Source organism: Patagioenas fasciata, chromosome 1, assembly GCF_037038585.1.
Source record: "Patagioenas fasciata isolate bPatFas1 chromosome 1, bPatFas1.hap1, whole genome shotgun sequence".
In the NCBI taxonomy this organism is placed as follows: domain Eukaryota; kingdom Metazoa; phylum Chordata; class Aves; order Columbiformes; family Columbidae; genus Patagioenas; species Patagioenas fasciata.
Genome location: NC_092520.1, coordinates 64,171,294 through 64,192,807, shown reverse-complemented (window position 1 = coordinate 64,192,807; position 21,514 = coordinate 64,171,294). Strand labels below are relative to the sequence as shown.

Genomic DNA, 21,514 nt, shown 5'->3' with positions numbered 1-21,514 from the left:
GTTACATTGCTTAGGAACAGGATATTGGAAACCAGACACTAACGAGTGAGGTTATTGTTTCCCAAGAGAAATTTCGCACCCTACATTTTCAGAGGCATTTTGAATGATTGAAGCTGAGCCACTTCAAAGACCATTTCTCCATCTCTCCTGATGCTGCCAAGAATGACTTATTGGGGGATGAAGGGGAGACAAGAACTCTTTCTTAATCATAAGTGTTTCATACATTAGAAAATTGAATTTTCTGATGCCTCAGCAATGAATGAAAGCAAAGAAGAGCTATCTCCCTAGTGGAAATGGAGTGGCTCTAGAAGACAGTCAGATAACATGGTGAAGAACATGACTAATGGTGTTAACAAATCAAGACAGAAATCTCCAGTACAGCAACTATGAAAGGAAATAATTCAGCTAAGCCCTATGGTGATTTCACATCACCAGTTTTATGCTAGTTTCCCAGCAAGAAAAAGGGCAGGAGGAATTCACCTGACATAGACTTGCCTCACATCTCCCCTCCCTGTGTCCTTTATACAGGATAACCAAGATTTCTTCTATTTGATCACTAGGTAAGTCCTAGAGAATGTACTTTTTCCTAGAGCAGAAGAGTTTAATGGTTTATGAAACTGACAATGAAAAAAGGCTGAAGTTCAACTGTAACATTAGTATCCAGGCACCAAACAGTAATTAGACCTACAACAGTTTCATTTTCTTCCAGTTTTTGATTGCTCATTATCATAAAGTCTACTTGGTTCCAAAACTGGCCAATTTATCCACTGAATTCCAAAACAAACCCACCAGCTGGGTATTGTAAAAAAGAAACAAACAAAAATTATATTTGACATGTTCCCCTCATTTTAAGAGATGTTCTACAGGCTGTCTCAAAATGATGGACCCGATTTTGAAGTAATTTCGATTTGAAGTTGGGTCCATCTTTTTGAAACACCCTGAATTTATTAACTTAAACATATTTTTGTACTTGATTGGGTTTTAAATATTTTGATCTTATGACAGCTTCTTTCTCACTATCCACAGCGAGACTAACATTAAGGACTTCTCAACATTGGAAACCACAGTCTCTAAGGAAAAGGAAGTGATCTTGTGCTTTCATAAGTAAATGATGGAAATAAGAGGATATATCACACTCCATGAAGCTCCAATTTGAAAGCTTCAGGTATCACAGGTTTTTATAGCCCATTATACTCAGCCTCACTGTATAAGGTGCCTGATTAAATCAGTTTAGAGAGAGCAGAAACTTAAAAATAATATAAAACAAACATTATTTGAGCTTCATATTGGACAATAAGCTTTCTAGTTTCAATTGCTAAGTGAGGCTGAAGTATCTAAGCCTGAACACAGTATCTAAGCTGAATACTGCTTTGTAATGCTGCTGCTATTTCAGATCTTATGTGTTTTCTAGAAACCTACACTTAAATTAGTACTTAAAAGCACTCAATTGAAGAACAGTCTGGAAAATAAAAAAAGGTTATAATACCTTATAATATCAATGTTACACATGATACTCAAAATTTGCAATGTAAATGCACAAATCATAAAGTGATTACACACCTAAGACAAGTTGGAAGTGTTCTGAAAGCTGGATAGTAGTACCTTCCCTCTACCTACACTTCCTCTAAATTAGAGAACCTTATATTTTCTATTTTTATGACAGAAGATTTGAGGATTGCATTGGTATTGAGATATCGGAGTCAAATAAGCAACATGCCAAGAATATAAATAGAATGTAAATATAAATATAAACATATTCCCAAAACACAGCTGTATATACAATTGCATGATTCTGTCATGACATTTAGCTTGTTAGACAGAAAACAGCAGTTTGGTGCCAAATTCTGCCACAAGATGTATATGTATGACTAATAGAGGTCAAAGAAGATTCCACGCATCTGAGCAGGGAACTGTTCCTAACAAGGGTAACATTTATGAACATAACACTTACAAACACCCAGATGAAGCTCCTTGGCTATCTAGCAGACCTCCTGACTCCCTAAAGCAAACTCACATGACATTTCAGGTCCAATTCAAACTGTGGGCCTGACATCTCAGTTCAGATTCCCTTAAGAATCACTTTCAGTTGAGGTGTGTAACCTGCCTATCAGATATCAGCTCTTATTCCAGCAACATTTATATGAAAAAAAACCACAGAAATTATGAGCACGCTCAATTCCTGGCACGTGGCACTGCCTACAGGACAAAAATAAGAATGCAATGATTAACAATTTCTGTGTATCTTCAGATGGAAGTAGTAATACGGTTTTGTCTTTAATTTTTGTAACGGATATATCTTCAGCTGAAAATACTGAAGAAGCCAGCTTGTGCAGGAGGCAGAGCTGGGAGGATATGCCCATTGCTTCTGATCTCCTTGGAAAACCATCCCTAGAGCACAGACACAAGGAACAGGCTCATCTCAGGACTCCTGAGGTGCTGAATTTAAAGCCGGTGCTTGGTGGTGTAAAAGCCACCACACTGCACCTTTCTCCCTGTATCGAAATCTCTGGAATCGGGGACAAAACTTGTCATCTACTTCTTACTGTGCTTAACTAGTGAGCACCTGTACTGTGCTTCAACAAAAGGCCACTGATGTAGAAGAATTTGTCATATTTGATTGTTGGGCCCTCTCATAATCAGCTCAATGAACCTTAACTGTAGAAGGAGAAACATCCTCAACTCACACTAAGACTGACCATTGCTCATGAGGAAATATAGGAAAGAGAAGGAACTCCAGCAGAAGAATTTAAAATTAGACAGTCAGAAGTGCTGCTATACAAGTGCAGCCTCTAGTGGTCTGACCAAAATCACTTAATGCCAAGAAAAATTATTATAGAGGTCCTGGCAGTCACAGCTGCATTTCCCCAACACAAGTAATGTTGTGACACCCCACAGCAAGAGCATAACCTGTAAGCAAGGAGGTACCATTTCTCATTGATTCTTATGTTTAAAATCTGATTTTTGAAAAATCAAAACTGCCACACCACACCTCCCCGCCCCCCCAAACAAAGAAACAAAACAAAAGCAAAAATCCCCAATTAAATCACTATGAATACAACAATGTGCATATTATTCTACCATCTTTTTCATTCTACACTGGAAGATGGATTTTTAAATGCACATTCAAAACACAGCATTTGGACCTTCCCTTGACTTTGGTTTTGGTAGTCACTGACTTCTCTTCAGAGAAACAGATAAAGCTGCACAGGAAATGAAGAAAATATGAGCCTTTGTGTTGGAGCTGAACCTGTTAAAGTTTAATGATCAGACGTAGTTCAGATAAGAAATTTGATTAAGTTCTCTCCCTCCCTCTACTATGCACTCTTTCTTTTCTCTTCCTTCTCCAGATTCCAGTTAACTCTCTCTAAATCTTACCCAGTGTACCACTGATGAAAACTTTATCTCTTCCCTTTCATATTATGCTCACTTTTGGTCTCAGCTGATATTTGTTCATGTTCCAGGTATGTCTGAGGGCATAATCTATTTCAATCTTCTCACGATTGGGTGAATAATCAGATAAACAAAATTGTATTTTAGGATTTCACAGCAAGTGGACAAAGAAGAATTTAGATGAATGCTGGGTTGTGAGGTGGCGTAAATAAAAATGATGTCAGGCAACTGGTTATATTTGCTCATGAGGCAGAAGAGGAGGAGAGTCATTCAGCCTGGAAGACCAACATCATCAAAATACTTTCGGAAATTTTATAAGCGTAGGCAAGATAATTACACATGAGGTTGTATCAATGACAAGAGATCTTCAAAGCCAGATAAACAGGAGACAAAATAACAACAGCAACTTCAAAGAGCTTTGTCTAAGGGGTTGATAATAATTCAAAACTTTGGAAGTCTCATGCAAACTACACAATGAGTGTAACCCAGAAAGCCAGACATGGTTACATGCAGCCCTATCCCTGATCTGAAAATCCTTCACCACCTGACTGCAACAGCAACAGGTTACCGCATCTGCCTGCGGAGCAAGAACCCACAAGGAAGATGGGCTACTATCAGATGAACAGTCAATGAGGTGAGTGACAGATCAGTGATGACCAGGAGAGTTGCTCTCAAGCCTTGGTCTCATCAGAAGCCAAAGGCCTTTATCCTGCATAGCAGTAGGTGCCTTGAAATTGTGAGACAGGAATCCAAATGTTTACCTGAAGCAGTTCTGTCTCAAGTACAGCTTGTGTTGCTCAGCCAAATAAGCAGCATTGGTGCAAGCTTGATTTATTTTTAAGTATTCACACTGATTTATAAAGTACACAGATTCACATTTCTTTTTCCCCTCCCCACTCAGCTTCAGAGCTATCAGCATCAGTATCTTCCTTGACTGGTCCCTATAGCTCCTCTTTATCTCTTTTGCTACTCAAAGTCCTCAAATCAGCCTCTCTCACTTTCAAGTCAATTCCTCCCTAAAATAAACAAGCAAACATAACTGATGGGAGTAGAGTAGTGCTGGCTATGTTCCATCATATATGCTGACAGTCTTTCTGCTTCAGAAAGCTTATGCTGTTGCGGAGAAGCTGAGGGAATGTAGCCAGTGTTAAAAATAAGAAGTGTCCAGGCATCATCGTTTACCTGGACATCTGCTTTGTACCACATGTACTGATTTTCTGTGGTATTAATCAGCCTTTTTTATGCTAACTTAGCAAGCTTCACTCTACCAAGGAACCCCATAGACTAAAATCAGAATGGCTTTGACATATTTCTGCAGGTAACAGAAATAATCATTAAAAGATAAATTTATTGCTTAACACATTCTCTTTTAGTGTGTGAAATTAACTAAAATAAGTTTGGGGGTTTTTTTTAATGAGAAAGAGTTCTAATTTTCTAAATGGAAAAAACAGTGTAATTTCTTTAGCTCAGACAGAGATGCTTTTGGATGAACTGTTTGAAGAAAGATAACAACTTTCAGGATTCATTTAGACTTAACTACAGATGGCTGAAGTAGGCCATGTTATCCTTGAGGGACAATTAAAGATAAATAGGTCAATAAAGGCAAAAGGACTGCATGTTGGTTATCCTTAAATAAATCTGAGCAACAGAAAGCCTACACGCTCCTCATTTTTAACTATTAAGTCAGACTCCATAAAAACATTTTTATGCCTACTGAGAACAAGGATATTGCAATTATACATATTTCCAGTACATTTCAACAACCATTAATGTAAGTGCACAAAGCCTTGGTGCATCCTTCTCTGGAATGCTGCATATCATGCTTTAGAAAACTGAGTTTATAGATAGAGAGAGGGTTAAATACCCTGAACTTAAGACTGGACCGATGAAAGCTCCTGCATCAGGTCCAGCATTTTAGTAATTAAATTTTACAATTTTACAGTGCTCAATTTACCTTGCCTCCTTAGCAGATTAAATTTACCATTGGATGGTGTGTGTAATATAGAGCCTATATACTGTTCAAATGCTCTGAGCTTTAAAGGTGTAAGCAGGATTTAAAGACTATGAAGGCTTTGCCTGTACAGGGCTGAACTTTAAAACAAGTTTAAGACCTTCCCAAGGTGGACATTGAATGAAGTGTAAATTGTTCCAAACCCAGTAAAAATTCAGACTCTAAGCAACTTTGTTGAGCTTTGACCTAATTTTGTCAAATTACACATCCAATACAGAAGCTCCAAACTACTACTTAGGATCCAAGACTCCTACTTCAAACCTAAGCCTTTACATCTCCTTTCTGCTTACAGAAACACATGGCATTTACAACTGTTCAGCAGCTGTGCTCTGAGAAAGGAAGGGCACACACAGCATGACAGATTTTGCTGGCAGTCCCGGGATGTTCTCACTGACAAATCTGAGGGGCTGCCAAGGTAACAGCAGGGTACAGGTCCCACATCTTCAGCCTGGACTGGAATCTGACAAAGAGGAGAGTGTGCAAATGAAGCACAGCTGACAGAAATAAACTCTGAAGCTGCAAAGCTGTTGCTTAGCATGTCAGTGGGAACTGTCAGGACATCTGTTTTTGGCACTTCTTACCCATATGTGGTGACGTTCAACCCTGGCACTATATGAAACAAAAGTGGTTAACTCTTAGCTAGTGGTAGGCTGCTTGTTTAGTTTGTGGATAAAAGAGGAAACATGTGGTTACCCTCCCACACCGGCTCTTCGTAATGTCAGCAAGGACCCTGAGGGACTTACCAGCTCAAAACACAGTGTTACATCAGCGTGGCCATCCCTACTTTCAGGGTGCAGTGGTGGATCTATGCTGAAGAGGCTGGCCAGACCTGAGCTGTGCACTCTCCAGTGCCCCTTGTGCTGAGGTTTGGTAGCTCCAGCAAACACCCATGCTGTGCTGTGGTCCCCACCTAAATCCACCCTGTCATGCTTTGCTGCACCTATGGTAGCGACTTCTCAGATCTGAACCTGCTGTAAGACTTTGCACAGATGTTTCTTTTTCAGTTTTCCACGTACCTTGGTGTTATCCCAAACAATAGGGAGCTGGTATAGTTAACAAGGAAGGGTCTACCTGAAGCTTCCCAAACCGTAACAACTTGAGCTTCTGAACTGTCGGACATCGACACTTTGGGAGATCATCTTGTTCTCTTTCGTCACTCAGGATGGCTCCCCAGTTTCCAACACCAGACAGTACCACAAACAACAGGATTTCTTAGAAGGCCACATGGTGTTTAAGCATTTGTAAACCACCAGGATCTCAGAGAAGGGGACGTTCTCCCGGGCAGGAAACCGACAGGGACAGCTTTCAAAACAGGAAATTGCCGAACACGACAAATTAACCTGAGATATGCTCAAGATCCTGCAGTAGCACAGGAGGGCAGCACAAAGAGGGGCTGTACAAGGCTCTTCCTGAACCCAAGTCCAAGAAGCCTGTGTATTGTATTTAATCAGCAGTGTTGGGACTCAAACTGGCCATCAAAACTTGTTGTATTTTTCTAATCTTTTGTGACCACAAGAATTTTAGCTTGCTTTCTTTGTTCAAAGAAGAATCTATATAAGCAATGACAAAAAGCACTAAAACTATACCCTTTTGTTCTCTGCTACAAGCATGTTGTTTTCTGATTGCAATAGAAACTGCTAATTAACCAGAAGGAAAACCATATGTTGAAAAATGCCTTTTTTTTTTTTTTAACCGCTGCAATTATCTATGAATTTAGTTTAGACAAAGTTCTCATGCTACACCCTACATCTGGTAAATTCATATTCCAAGGATGTGTGCACACTTAAGTTAATAAAATATGTTTAGAGTGACATCTGTGATGGATAGCAGTAAGTATAAGTAACACTTGCCTTCAGGGTACCTTTGAAATCTTAGAAGTCTATTTACTAGGATAAACAGAAGGAGGAAAAAATACTTTCTAAAGAGAGGAAAAAAAGAACAGAATACTGAATGCCCTGAGATGACTTCTTGAGGGTACAGTTGGCAGCTATTTCAGGAACCTATTGCAAACCTGAACAGAATATTCTTCCTCCACCCTTTGCATATGTGGGATGTAAAAGGCACATCCCACAGGTGCCTCTCCCACTCTGCAAGAAGAATGATGGACACTGTGTGTTGTCAATTTTTCACTCAGCTGAGATGTGAGACAACCTTGTTCTGCACAATCTCCTCTTCCTACTCATCTCAACAATCCCCTAAGGACTCACCCAGTAAAGTAACAGGAGGCCAGTAAAGTAATAGGAGGCATTCTTCTTTGCAGAGGAGAATCAGACTATCTATATGGACATTATAAAATGTCCTCAAAGCATCTCAAATAGATACAAGACTTAGCTCACTGTCCTCTGCTGAAAACCAGTTGAATTTAAAGAGCTCACCTCTAACAGACACTTATCTACAGATGTGACTTTATTCAGCAACTCCACTAATAAGAACTATTAATTGCTGTGAATGAATACTTATATGTAAAAGTATTTGTACCAATTCAACATTTTTATTAAAATACTCTTCCTAAAAAGTATCACCTTAAGTACATTACATACTGCTACAGATTCTCCTTTCATCCTGGGTACTCTACATATAAAACAACAAAAAAATATCACTTGACCTTAGAAAAATCTAAGAGAATCCTCACCTTTAAAAAAACAAACAAACAAACAAACAATTTTATCTTGTATTTCAATAATAATAAAAATACACTAGCTGCTAAAAGGACAAACCTGTTTCAGAAGTATTACATGTATACCTTTATAACATGCATCTTATTACCCAAACAGCAGTTATAAAGGGATTATCTGTAATCTTCCATTATGTATAGTACTCATCCTTTATCTTTTTTTTCCTGATAAAGCAGCAATCTTTAAGTACACATGGTATACAACTGTTGTCACACACTATGTCAACAACCTGTACTGAATATTTTGAGATTACAAACCATACAGTAGACATTGTATTTTAACCAGCTGTCTACAGAACATGAATTTATTTTGTAACATAAACAACACCCACCTGAAGAAGATGGTTCAGCTCTCTGCTTAATGACATACAGTTGCACCAGGGTTAACTGAGTATCTTAAATTGAGATGAGCTATTCCCTTTCCACTGTCTCGTTTCTTAGCATCCTCATGTATCAGGCATTTACACATTGAGCACATGCTGACAGCTGTGCTATTTGCACTATTCTGCTCCATGATCATGTAAGTTGGCAACATGCAACTTGTAATAGTTCCATTCCTAAATGGGGGGTTGCCCCATGAGACATTTAACTCTTCATGATTTAAGTTCACTATGAAGAAGAGAAAGTTTACACTGAAAAAGCTTCTGAGACCCAGTGTTTAGACAGCACAGAACAAGAATGCAATCAGAGGGAACAAGGTCATATTTATCTAAAAAATTAGAGGGAATAATAAAGGCAGGTTTAAGAGGTTACAGTTTTTCCTCTTCAAAAAAAATGCCTAAGCTAGTCTTATTACAAAGACTTCTTCTTTCACTTGGGAACAAATCTTGAAAATCTGATGCCACCGCTAAGATTTACTAAACCAGTAAATATTTTATTGGGTGAACTCTACAGCAGAGCAAAGGAAGGTCCTTTCTTATGAGGCTCTTAGCAGGTTGTCACTGTCATTTCCATGAAATATCACTTCCCTTAACATGCAACTGCAGGCAGTCAAAGAGTTTTGAGTTATTGCTGCCAACCCCTTGCTGTGATCAGGAATCTTGGACAGGGCCAAGTAGCACGAGTAGTTTTCTGAGGAGCTGTTGTGGCTCCAGACAGGTCCATGCTCTACAGGGCTTTTCATAGAAAAGTCCCTTTCCCGTCAGTCAATCAGAACAGAAAAAAGACAGTTATGTATTTTATAAGCTAAATGACACTACTCTGAAGAGCAGTCCATGCATAAAAAGTCTGGGCTGCATTTTTATTCTTCCTGTAAATCTGTACTCCTTAGACCTCTTTAATTAACTTATGAAATAAATAAATAATGGACTGCCTCCACTTCCCTCAAAAACAGTTTCCAAAGCATCCAAAAGAGTCTTCGAATTTTCAGCCCTTGAAAACTAAGTTAGCAGCAAAAATCCTACCTTATTATGCCTTTAACAGCACTAGAAATACCCCAATGCAAGGCAAATTATAATACTGCCTATCTTTGGGGGATAGGCAATCAATAATTCACCATTAGCAAAACATATTTTATGAGGGCATGCATATTGAGATCTAAACTAGTTGCATTTCTGTAGTTTGTTATTCCTATAAACCTGCACAACAGCTCAAACAAAATTTTACACAGTAAGCTCATAACACCGCTAGCAAAAGTGTTAGGGATGTCTTCAGCCCTTCTGAGATTATGGCAATTCTCAGGTACAAAAAGGTCCCAGTTTTATCATTATCTTAACAATGGCATAATTTTTACAAGTTCGGAATTGAAAAGTTATCACTTTAATACCTAACATATTGTTATATTCACAATAGTGAATACCTTACTCTTCACATCTAGCCAGCTGGGCTATCTCCTTCGTTTACACAGAACAGTGATCTTTTTCTAAAGAAAAAGAAATAAAAGAAACAAGAAAATCTTAGAACAGCTAGACTTCAGAAATGGCCACTTCTGGCTCAATTTGCATAGATTAATTGTTGGATGGTAAGGGAAATGAACAGAAAAACCTCCAGAAAGTCTGCTCCAAGACTTTTATTAAAACGTGCTCTGCCAAACCGATGCTGTGGGATGCGCTCAGTCCTCTCCCCTGCAGCAGATGCTGTCTGTTCCGATCAGAATTTCTCACATAAACCCCACTGTTCAGAAGCTCAACAGGCCACCATGAAGCATACCACCAAGGACTTTCAAAAGGAGAAGCAGATGTGAATTCAGTGCATAATTATTTGTAATAACAGTATTCAAGGAAAATATTATCAAGGGAGGCTTTGCACCACATAGTTTCACCAACACCATGATAAATGAAGAAAATGAAGCTGGCTGTCAGCTTCACAGCTCCTCTCCCTAATAAACCAGGGGCCAGGAAGGCACCTCACAGTATTGTGCTGCATGTAACCAGCATTCCCTCACAGGGAGTAGGTCCTACAACATAATTAAGAGGAAAGCTATTTACAAGAACAACACTATTTCTCTTCATGCATGTAGAGTAAACAAAAGCACGCAGATGCATGAAGGATATCTGCCAGAATTAGTTCCAAACATGAACTGAACGTGGTCTGAGCTGAGTTGCACTGCACGTTGTCAGGGAAAACAGCATGAAATACCGCTTGAGACCAGTATTTAATCAGTGTTACAGAACCTGTATTTCTAATAGGTTTTTCATATGGGGGAGTCAGATAGTCCAATTTGGGAAAGACATAGAGGAGATCATTCAGGTTTTACAGTATGTCAGGAGGCTTCTAGTCAAACCTGTTACTCGAAGCATAGTCAACTCCAAATGCAGACCAGATTGTTCAGGACTTCATACAGCAAGGCCTTGAAAACCTTCAAGAACAGGAACTCCATTGCCTTTCTTGGTAGCCTGTATCAACACTGTTATTTTCTCAGTGCCATATTTATTTTTCCCCCCCCTTACATTCAGGTCAGAAGCTCTCTGTTCCCATTCCCACCCTGGGCCTCTCTCTCCCCACCACCCATCTCCCTGAGAAGCCTATTGCCATCTCCTCACTGTCTCTTTGTTGGTGGGAATGGTGCCTGTTGAGTGCCCACAGCTTTCCCTCCCCCAGCTGAGCAAGGCCCACTCACATAGCCTCTCTTTATACATCAGCTCCAGCCCTGACCATTGTGGGGACCCACTGGACTCACTCCTGTTTGTGAGCCCTCACCCTGTGGTAGCTCAGATCTAGGCCCATCACTACAGGAAGGGTTTGGAGAGAGCCAGATGGCAGACACCCCTGCTCTCACTTGTTCCAGGCCATGCTCCTGCTGGTGCAGCCCCAGGGCCACCATCCTTCACTGCTGTCAAGACATCTTCCTGGCTCACTTTTAGTGTGCTGCCCACCAGTGCCCCCAGGTCCTTTTCAGAAAAGCAGCCCCACAGACAGTTAGTTCCCAGCCTGTATTCTTGCAAGGGGTGTCCCTTCTTGCAGGACTTGTCATTTGTCATTGCCAAATTCATTATGTTCCTGTCAGCCCGTTCCTCTAGCTTGTTGAGGTTCCTCTGAAAGCAAGTCCTTCCCTCAAGGGTATTGACTGGTCCACCAGTTTCTCATCCACAAACTTGATGAGAGTGCACTGCTCCTCCTTGTCCTTGCCAAGGACATCAGACAGATACATACGGTACCCTGAGGAACTGTCTCCAGGTAGACCATGAGCCATTAACCAACAAACTTTGAGACTGATGATCCAAGCAGTTTTTCACGCACCCAACAACCCACCTGTCAAGACATAAGCGGATACAAAGGTGCTGCGGCAGACTCTGTTGAAAGTCTTGCTCGGGTTGTGGCAAAAGACATGCACAGCTGCCCCTTATTCATGCATCTAGTCATTTCCTCATAGAAACAGTTTGGTCAAGCACAATTTATTGCTGTTTCATCCATGCTGGCTACTACCCATCACCTCCTCCTTTCTTGTGCCTATAAATGTGTTTTAAGAGGACTCAGTAATTTTCTTACAGAACAAAGTGAGATTGCCCAGCCTGTAGTGCTCTGAATCACTATTCGTGCCCTTTCTGAAAATGAATGCAATATTTGCTTTTCTCCAGTCATCACAGTCCATCTCTGATCTCAAAAACCCTTCAAAGAAGATAGAAATCAGCCTTGCTGTGACATTGTCCAGCTCCCTCACCACTCCTGATATACTTCTTGTCTCAAAGACTAGATTTAGGTCAAGATTTCTCAAGAGATCCTTGTCTTGATCCTCACCTGCTGCTATTCATTCTCCTTCTTGAACCCTGTCTCTAAGCACATAGGCCTGGTAGGCTCTCTGAGAGAAGACCGAAGCAAAGAATTCATCAAGTGTCTCGGCCTCATCTGTGTTGACTGCTACTAATTTAGCCAAAGTTTTAGAAGCACTGCACGGACAAATCCAAGGAAATTAAACACAAGTGGTTAGGACAAACCTCTGTATGTAAGTGTGGAATACTCCCTTACCGTGAGTAATGTTTTGAGTAGTATACAGGAATTACTGTGTTCTGCCAAAATTATACACGTTCTAATTTAAAACACAGAACATTGTACTCTAAGATACAGAAAAGATAAGAAGCAAGAGGACAACATTCATCACAGAATCTGCATCCATATATACCAAGTAATAATTTTCTAATGAAATATAAATAGCACTATATAATTCATCTAACAACTATACTAGGCAGCTGTCCCTAATCAACACTTATTGACACTGCACTATAAGCTGCATTTTCCTTTTAAGTAAATAGCAAGCCTGACCTTTATACCATCATCTGACTGAAGGTGAAAAATCACTTAGCAGGTAAAACGTATTTTCTCCTAGACAGGTGCTCACCTTGGGATACTCGTCAGGTAGGTCAGGACATTCTGGAACTCCTTCTCGGGGATCTCGCTGAAAGCTGGGTAGTCTGGAAAGGTGATAACAGGACATCCATCTCCCCCTCTTCCACCTACAAAAGAAACAAGTAGCAGGTGTATTTACATACAAGTCCTTTTACCTGGCCTGCAGTTTCCCAGTCATGAAGCTATTGTGTTTTTTCTCTCTCTCTTTTTTTTTTTTTTTTTGGTGCAGTGTTCATCAGCGTGGGCATCATTTATACTGCATAGTCTAGTCTCTTCTTCAGAGCTTAGGAAGTTCTATAGGAACAAATTTGTTACACCACATTTGATTTTTTTCTGCACAAATGTCTTTGCCCGTGTGAATGCAGCTTTGACACCAGATGGCAGTGCATCTTTCTTTCGATAAATGGCAACCACATGCAAATATAACCAGTCTGAAGAAATAAGTGAACTGAATTAATAAAAAAAGCTAATCCAGAATTAAGTAGGTGAACCTCTATCTTGAACTGAACTCAACCTTCCCACCAGTTTGAACTCATTCCTGCAACCCCTGCCTTCCTTCAGCTAGCTGCTCTGCTTCCAGGACAGTCTAAAAGAAGTGGTAGAACATTAAAAGAACTGGGAGAAGGTGATTCAAAACAAAATATCCTGTTCAACTTCTCCAATCACCTACAAAAGCTAAAGCAGAGCCTAACACCTATGCTGAAGTATGGCTGTTGATGAGCTACATACCATCTATATCTTTTTTGGCACTTACACTACTGGGTAGAATTCACAAATGCAACACTTCCAAATGTGCTTCACACACATTTAAAATACAAAATGTAACTTTTTTTTTAAAGGCCATGTTAATGTTTCATGACTTAAGCAAGGATATTTTCATAAAGACAGGCTGGACAAAGGACTTGTTGAGGCCTAGCAACCACATGAAGTTAACAGTTGCAGAGTGGCAGAGATAACTTACTTGAAAGTTATGTTTGGTTGACAGTTCAAGAAAAGAGAACAAAAACAGCCAAAATGATTGTGGCAAAATAATAAGGATATTTTTTCCAGCCCTGAAATCTGATGATTGTGCAGAAATCAGCTGTAAACTATATTAACAACACTGTCTGATCTTTTCATCAACAGTGACTTTTGAAAATTGAAGTATACTGTTACCCACTTCAAGTGCCTTTACATATAACCTCACCAGAAAAAAAAAAAAAAAAAAAGGAAACATATTTGAGCTCAGATTCATCTGATAAAAGAAACCACTATTTCCCTCCAAACCACATGTAACCAGAGGAGCTCAAATAGTATCCTTATGTTAATTTGTGGTGAATCTGACTTCAGTCTAGCAGCTTACAGGCAATGTGGTGCTTACCACTGTGCAGCTCTTGAAATCAAACTACGTCAGAAAATAACATGCTCTGGATGCATTTAAATGACAACAACAAATGCAACTATTAGGCAAATATCACAAGTTTGCAAACATAACCTTTACAACACATCCAAACACGGCAACATTAAGTCAAGTCAGCTAATGTTAGCTATATATATGTTCATAACACAAATGTGAGTTAAGACCAATTTTGATTCTATTATTTTGTTTTATAACCAGGCTCTCAGGACAAAAGCATTTTCCCCTCTCATTAAAAACATTTTTCAAGCATGATAATGATTATTTCTGTTGCTTGCGAGGTGGTGGTCTCTCTCTAGAATATCTATTTTTAGGTATAATTATACATTATTTGCTGTATCCCCACTGGTTACTTGCTTTGTTCTACTTCATTTCTATAAATAGGACATACGAAACAAAAGAATAACAACAGGCTTGCAGGACATGTCCTAAAAGCAGAAGCCTAGACTATGATCTTCAGGAAGTTCCCAGACCACCACTGATTGTCAAGGGCAAATAGAGCCACCCTGCCTTGACACTGCTGATTAATTTTCAGTCTCTAGTACAGTCATCCATGGTTACCTTGGGTGGAGCCGACTCTGTCCTGACACATACTGTTAGAAGATCATTGTTCACCAATTATTGTTTTCTCCACTACTTTCCTGCATGTATACTTTCAAATGCTGCTCAACTGCCTTATCAGGACCTCACTGCTGAGAAGAGTTTAGGGCAGAGTGACCTTAAGTGCTATACATAATAAATCCTGTAAAATTTCAGCTTTGACATCACTCCCCTATAGAAATCGCTTTCTAGATTGCAGCTTTAAATGCATGGCCATCAATGGGAGACAGGTCACTCTAGCAAAGCAGTTGCTACTTCAAAACGAAAGTTTGCCATGGCAAGCTACAAAAAGGGCACAGGAAATCTAACCAAGTAAAAATCCTACATATAAATCATGTCTGCATTAAAAAATAGTAAAAGTAGTAAGCGGGTTCATTTTTAAAAGTGTCCTTTATTTCATAATGAACCTGATACAGCAAAGAATGACTTTTTCCTTTATTTGGACTCACTTTTTCTTGCCTCACCTCTACATTGCACAGTTTATTCTGAAATTAGTTCTGTAAAATGCGATTTTCTTTCCTCCTCTGAGAAGTATATCAGGTCACAGAATTTAGGGGAAGGAGACAAAAGGGAAAGATTAGGAAGCTTGATTGCATTTTGTTGTTTTTGTTTTTAGTGAGAGCATTCCGAGTGACAAACTGAACTATTATACTTCCCTCATCCTTCTTGAAACACAGGTTTGAGGCGAAAATTAAAAACATCTTATTAGAACCAATTCACATAATAACCTTCCAGCATCTCAGAATTATACACACCCAATTACAAAAAGAGGCCACGAATACTTTGATGAACTCTGTGAGTGCTACAACTCATGAAAATAATTCAAATTGTACAAAGTATTTTTTTAATGAGCAACTGGAATTTTTATCACCAGCCAAAAATTAGCGATTTAACTGTAATATTTTAATAAATTCAAGTATTTTCTAGAGTGACTGTGTCTCATTACCCCAGTCATAACCACTGGAAATCATTTATTTCTCCTTCCCTTCTAGCTCACAGTCCTGAAATTTAAACCACAGCTGTGAGATACACTGACCTATGCAACTGGAATTTAATAGTTTTATGTGCTCCTAAGACAACCAAGTATCTCTTCGAAAGCATTTTCTTAGTCTAACCTCTTTTTTTTTCCCCCAAACTAAATTTCCAAAAGGATATTAAACCCCCTTATTTTTGCTAAAAAAGTAAGTAGATCTCCTTTCACCCTAGTTCCGTGAGCCTTCATTAAAGAAAAACTTGTTATTACCTCAGTTAAAACTGACTTGGGCAACCTATTCAACTGAAATTTCTTTTACAGATTTAGTATAAAAAAAACCCACAAAATGCCTCTCGAAAATGGGAATTTTTCAGTGGATAAACCTCTACAATTCTAGAAGACCTCCAGTTAGGTGGAGCTCTTCTACATAGATGTATGTGCCTTGGTCTAAAGCCAGTTTTTACAATGGCAACAGCCCTGCATTTCAGAGAAATATGCATTTTAAAAACAAGTTGAATTGCATTAGCTCCACAGGTCAGATAGCAAAATGACTGATCTGTGCTTAGGGAACAGTACTTTGTGTTCCTAACTGTTGTATACGATTATTTAAACAATAAGACTGACCATTAAAGTTAGGTGGACCCAGAGCACTGTGATCTTGTGTGTGAAAGGAGTGGAAAAACGATCCTTGGTAAACTATCTGTGCTACTGTGAGATGGAACTGGTGAAATTTACCTAAGTAATTTAGCATTTATTCTTTATATTCTGCTGAGTCTAAATTTTCCCTACACAGTTGCAGTCTCTTTTGGGTTTGTTTTTTTATATTAAGCAGGTTGGGTGACAGAGAAGTGCTGAGCCAAGGAAACTGCAACACTGTTTTACACAAATTCTGATCAACAGGCATATTAGTGACTTGCTATCTAAAAACAATCTCAAGTGAGAAACAATTAGCACTCTTTCAACATTAAATGGTACTGGCAGAAAAAATTACAAAAACTACAAATTGTACAGCTGCTAAAAACACACGTATGTGCACACACACACAGAGAAAAGGCTAATTCCCCACAACCCTGTGAAAGACATGGCAGGTTTTTTTTTTGGTACGGCCAGCAAAATTTGGGAGTAGCAAAGGAGGGTGCTCAGATTTCCACCGAAAAAAGAGCAGGAAATTATTTTGCAATGTTTCCCTAATTATTCAGCTCCTGTTTGCATAAGAAGAGGTATTTGCAAAAGCACTCTGCCCATCCCTGCAAAAAAGAAGGTAGATGGATATAATGAGATGATGACGGAGCAAAGAGACAGGTCTGCTAGCCTGAATCTATCATGCAAATGAAATGGTATTGGGACCATAAGAAAAAAAAAATCTCTATGTTGATCAATATTCACTCACAAGATTCAAGAGCATCACCATTGTCAAACGACTGACACCTACAACTTTGGTTCAAAAGACCTAGCTTAAGTAAAAGTAATCTTGTTTGCAGTCATGTCAAAAGGGAGGCCCTCGGGTGAAAGAAAAGCTTATTACACATTTTGCTTTATTGTTGTGGCAGTTCCTCTGTTATGTTTGTATGTTTCTGATAAAAATTTCTCCTTTCTACTTGTATAATATACTTAACTTGGGTACTTGGAGTATTCGAAATTACATGTAAGGCTTCGATGAGGCAGTGGATAAAAGCTTCATTGCATATCCTTTGCAAAGTAAATGCCCCTTGATTCTGTTTTATTAAAATATTCTTTCCTTCAAACCAGAGAGAAGTTTCATTTGTATGACTTCACAAGCTGCATTTTGCCTAGGTTGATTAGCAGCAAATATACTTGCCTAGAAATCAGAGTTCAATAACTAAATTTGTACCTGAATGTATTTGAACTGGAGATCTCTTACCAAGGATTCTTTTTTTTTTTCCTCCTTTCTCTTTACTACTTCAAAATTTTTTTTAAACAAATTTCTAAAGACAGTGGATTTAGCACAGTGAACATAAACCAGCAGTTAAGCCCTCACCTGTGCAAGACAGAAACTAAGTAAAACCTCTTCCACTGCCAATACACAAGATGTACACTGAACACGTATTTACAACAAAAATCAAGTTGATATTTTTAAAGAACTGATGTAATGTATGCAGTGGTACAGGATCCACTCAGGTGTTCTCAAATGCAGTTTTACAAAAAGACTCAGTACCTATGGATACTTCAAAGGGAACAGCTGAACCAGTGCGGTATTTTCAGGTCATTTCCACAGTGGAGAGCCAGAGCACAGCAAAGGAAGTAAAGTTAAGAGACTGAGGAGAATCTAATTATTTAGAATGGTAATTTAAAGGGCCAGAGACATAAGCATTTTGAAAGCTCGTACCAGTGCTAACTTTTTCAAGTGCAGGAACAAAACCTATGAATTTACAGGCAAAAATGCAAGTAACATGAACCCGTATTTGTATTTCCTGTGATGGAAATATTTTGTTTGAAGTAGTTCAATGTATAAAGAGACATCCAAAGGAAAGTGAGTTGAAATAATTGGTTCAGTACTTATGATGGCCAAGAGTCTCATTTGCACATCACACAGCTTGTATGATTTAAAATGCATACAAACACACACACCTGTCTGTGCACTCATCTTCATCTACATTTATTTCAACATACCTACATAGAGAAATGGCAGACAGTTGCAAAGTTGGGTAGGACAATCACACAGCAACTTTCTAATCAAGGAAAGAGAAAATTATGACAGAAAATACAAAATGTGAATGAAAGACTGTAAGGAATATATTTTCCAGAGACTTTTAAATGGACCTTTCAATGTCCTTTGTGAGGATAATTAAAAAAAAAAAAAAGGGCAGAAGACCCTTGGCAATACAGAAGAAAAAGTGGTTTCACAAATACTAACTAAAGGAAGAAAAAAGACAGGTGAAACAATGAAGTATGTAGAGAGGATGCTTAATACAGCCTAGCAACAACAACGAAAAGGAATGACAATTCTTGCAAAGATAAGGAGCTTGTTCCACATAAAGAAAAAACTCCAAGGGAAACAGCTGGGTCTGAGGTAAAATATTAACTTTGGGGTTTATAAATGTGTTAAGAGAACAATTAAAAACCTCATCCACAGCTCACCCCTCCATTAGATTGATGCTGAACACACAACTGCATACTCACTGCTGTGCAAGAGCTGGAGCCAGAGCCTTCAACATCTCTTGGAGTAGCACCTGGGTCTAATTGCACTTTGCTCTATTTACCAACAAACTAAAGCATTAATGGAAATTTTTGTTTTATTTTGTTTTGTTGCAAGCCTAACTTGTCCATCCCTATACTCCTATATATATATATATATATATATTCCCATGTCCCTATTTCTACTATAATCTAACAGAATGAGGGACATGAATTACTTTGTACCTGCAAAGGAAAAGGGACCAAGAGAGAGGATTGACCCTGATTTACACCAAAACACAGAAAGTAGTTCGGGAAGGGCTATAGCCTTTAGCCACAGAAGCAGACGAGGCTTCATTCACTATTCAAGCGAGCATCCCACGAGACCTAGATACATCCTATTAGAGAAACTAAAGCGATTCTCAAGTATCTGTCACATTGCTGTTAAAAAGCCAAAGACTAAAAAATAAAATGCATCTAAGATGTGAAGGGATTCACCCTACCTGCAAAGATATTAGCTACCAGAAGTATTTGTAATCGATAGATTTCATTTTAATGAGTTGTATGCTGTGTCCTAATATTCTATTTCCAAGGCAACTTAGTAGTAAGTAAAAAGGTCCCCTTCCAAGACAGACACCGTGAATGTCTAAGTGGCATCTCCAGCAAAGTCACTCGTAAGCACAACTGCAAGAGTAAACAAATTGTACATAAATCAAGTTTAAAAACATTAGCTCTGTTCCTTTGTTCACAAAACCCACAACAACACTATTTGTCACAGTGCAGAAAATGAACCCTCAGTGTCCTGCAAGAAAATATTAGCATAAAAGAACTGAAGTCCAAAGTGAAATGAAAACGCCTTATAGTCAAATTGCCCAAGACTAATAAAATCAGCAGAGAACACAGGCGCAGTCCACAGCACGCAGCTGTCCCACTATCTCAAGCAAACAAAGTATATTTCTAATAGACAGGAGGGTGAATAAGTAGAAGAAAACAGAATGAGAAACGGCTGCTCTTACTAAGCTCCACTGCACAGTGGATGTAACAAGTGCTGAAGATGCCTGTGGCTGTGCAAACTCAACAATCTTAAGAAGCGAACAATCTCCAGTTGGAGTCAGTGAGATTTTATTTATCTACTGTAATCACCAGTTTTCCCCTCATTTCAAAGGGACAAAAAAAAAAAGTAAACCCTACTTGCAGTTTCCAGGATAGGTTGATTCTGGAATAACACTACTATAAGCTTTTTTTTTTTGCTCCTGGATAAGAAGGAAGAGCTTGGGAATTCAGAAAAATAAAGTGCCAGAAAAGAATTGTAGCTTAAACACCATCATCTCAAATGGAACATGAACATCCAACTACATAAACAATCTTATTTCCAAGTGCTACCATCACCCCACAAAGAACATAGTACCGGGGACCAACATTGATTCCTGCCGCAGAAGCTAAACTAAATCATAATTAATGACTATAAGCACAACAAAATTCAATGAACTCTTGCCAAGCACAGCAGTACATTGCTTCATTCCCCTCTTGTCTCTCGATCTGATGGAGGGAGGGATTCAAAGAAAGAGGGAACAGTCACAAAGCCCAGCTTAAGCGCAGAGAGGTAAATCTCCTTTACACTGAAGGTGGCAGGGCAGCTCTGCAGAGCCACTGATGCTCTCCCTCTGTACATACTGGAGGGACGGGAGGGCAGGGCAGTAACTCCAGCAAGTTCACTGCCACACACCTGCAAGACCTTTACAGGGAGGAAAATCACCTCAGAAGCTTATCAGACACTTGACACAGCCTGCTCAGCAAGCAAAGCACCATTAGCAGCCAGCCGTGGTATCAGCATCAAGACGGACCAAGCCCAGCAATTGACACCTGCACGGCACATAAACATAGGCCCCTCTCGGCCCACCTGGCACAGGTTGTCCAGCAGGAAAGACACTCTGTGCTGTGTGAACATGGCCATACTGTTTTAGAGATGGCTTTAAACCTGAAAAAAGGTTCCTTTGCAAAAGGCAGGCAGTGGTACCAAGCCAAAAAACCTGTCTAGAAGTTGTTGCTATACAAGCCCTTGCAGCAGGGCTGTGGGGGAACATGGTGTCATGGTGCTCATGCAGGCACTACTTTGGTCAAGTTCCAGGTGTCAGCTTGGGCTTCAGTATCAAACCTGACAGCAGAGCCAGAGGCAGCATAGCCTGTGGGTTGAGGACTGCAAGACCACAGCAACCACCAGCATGTCCACACCGCACTTCCTAGCTCCCAGCAAGGGCTCAGTTAGGTCAGAGACAAGCTCCAGGTTGGTGTTTGAGACCTGTCCTAGCTGCAAGCACTGGGGAGCTCAGGGGAAGCACCCACAGCTCCCTTAGCACTGACTATAAGAGACTACATCTTCCTGTACTGGGTTTGTCAGTACTACCTTACTTATTTTCCCCTGTATGTGTTTTATGCTACCCTTAATTCCATTCCATTATCCTAGAAAATGAACTATACAATCTCTATTATACATTAAAAAAAAAAATCTTCATCAATCCTTAAATAACACATCTTGGTACTCTGTATTTTAAG

At 39.3% G+C, this 21,514-nt stretch overlaps 1 protein-coding gene across 15 annotated transcripts in view; it reads right to left on the bottom strand.

The window, feature by feature from the left end:
- Positions 1–21,514, bottom strand: part of MCF2L (MCF.2 cell line derived transforming sequence like) — a 162,318-nt gene that overhangs the window by 44,771 nt on the left and 96,033 nt on the right. For all 15 annotated transcript variants that reach the window (XM_071807528.1, XM_071807464.1, XM_071807479.1 and 12 more), the window contains one exon: positions 12,850–12,964. In XM_071807528.1, coding sequence (XP_071663629.1) covers positions 12,850–12,964 — 115 coding nt within the window. The remainder of the gene's footprint in view (positions 1–12,849; positions 12,965–21,514) is intronic.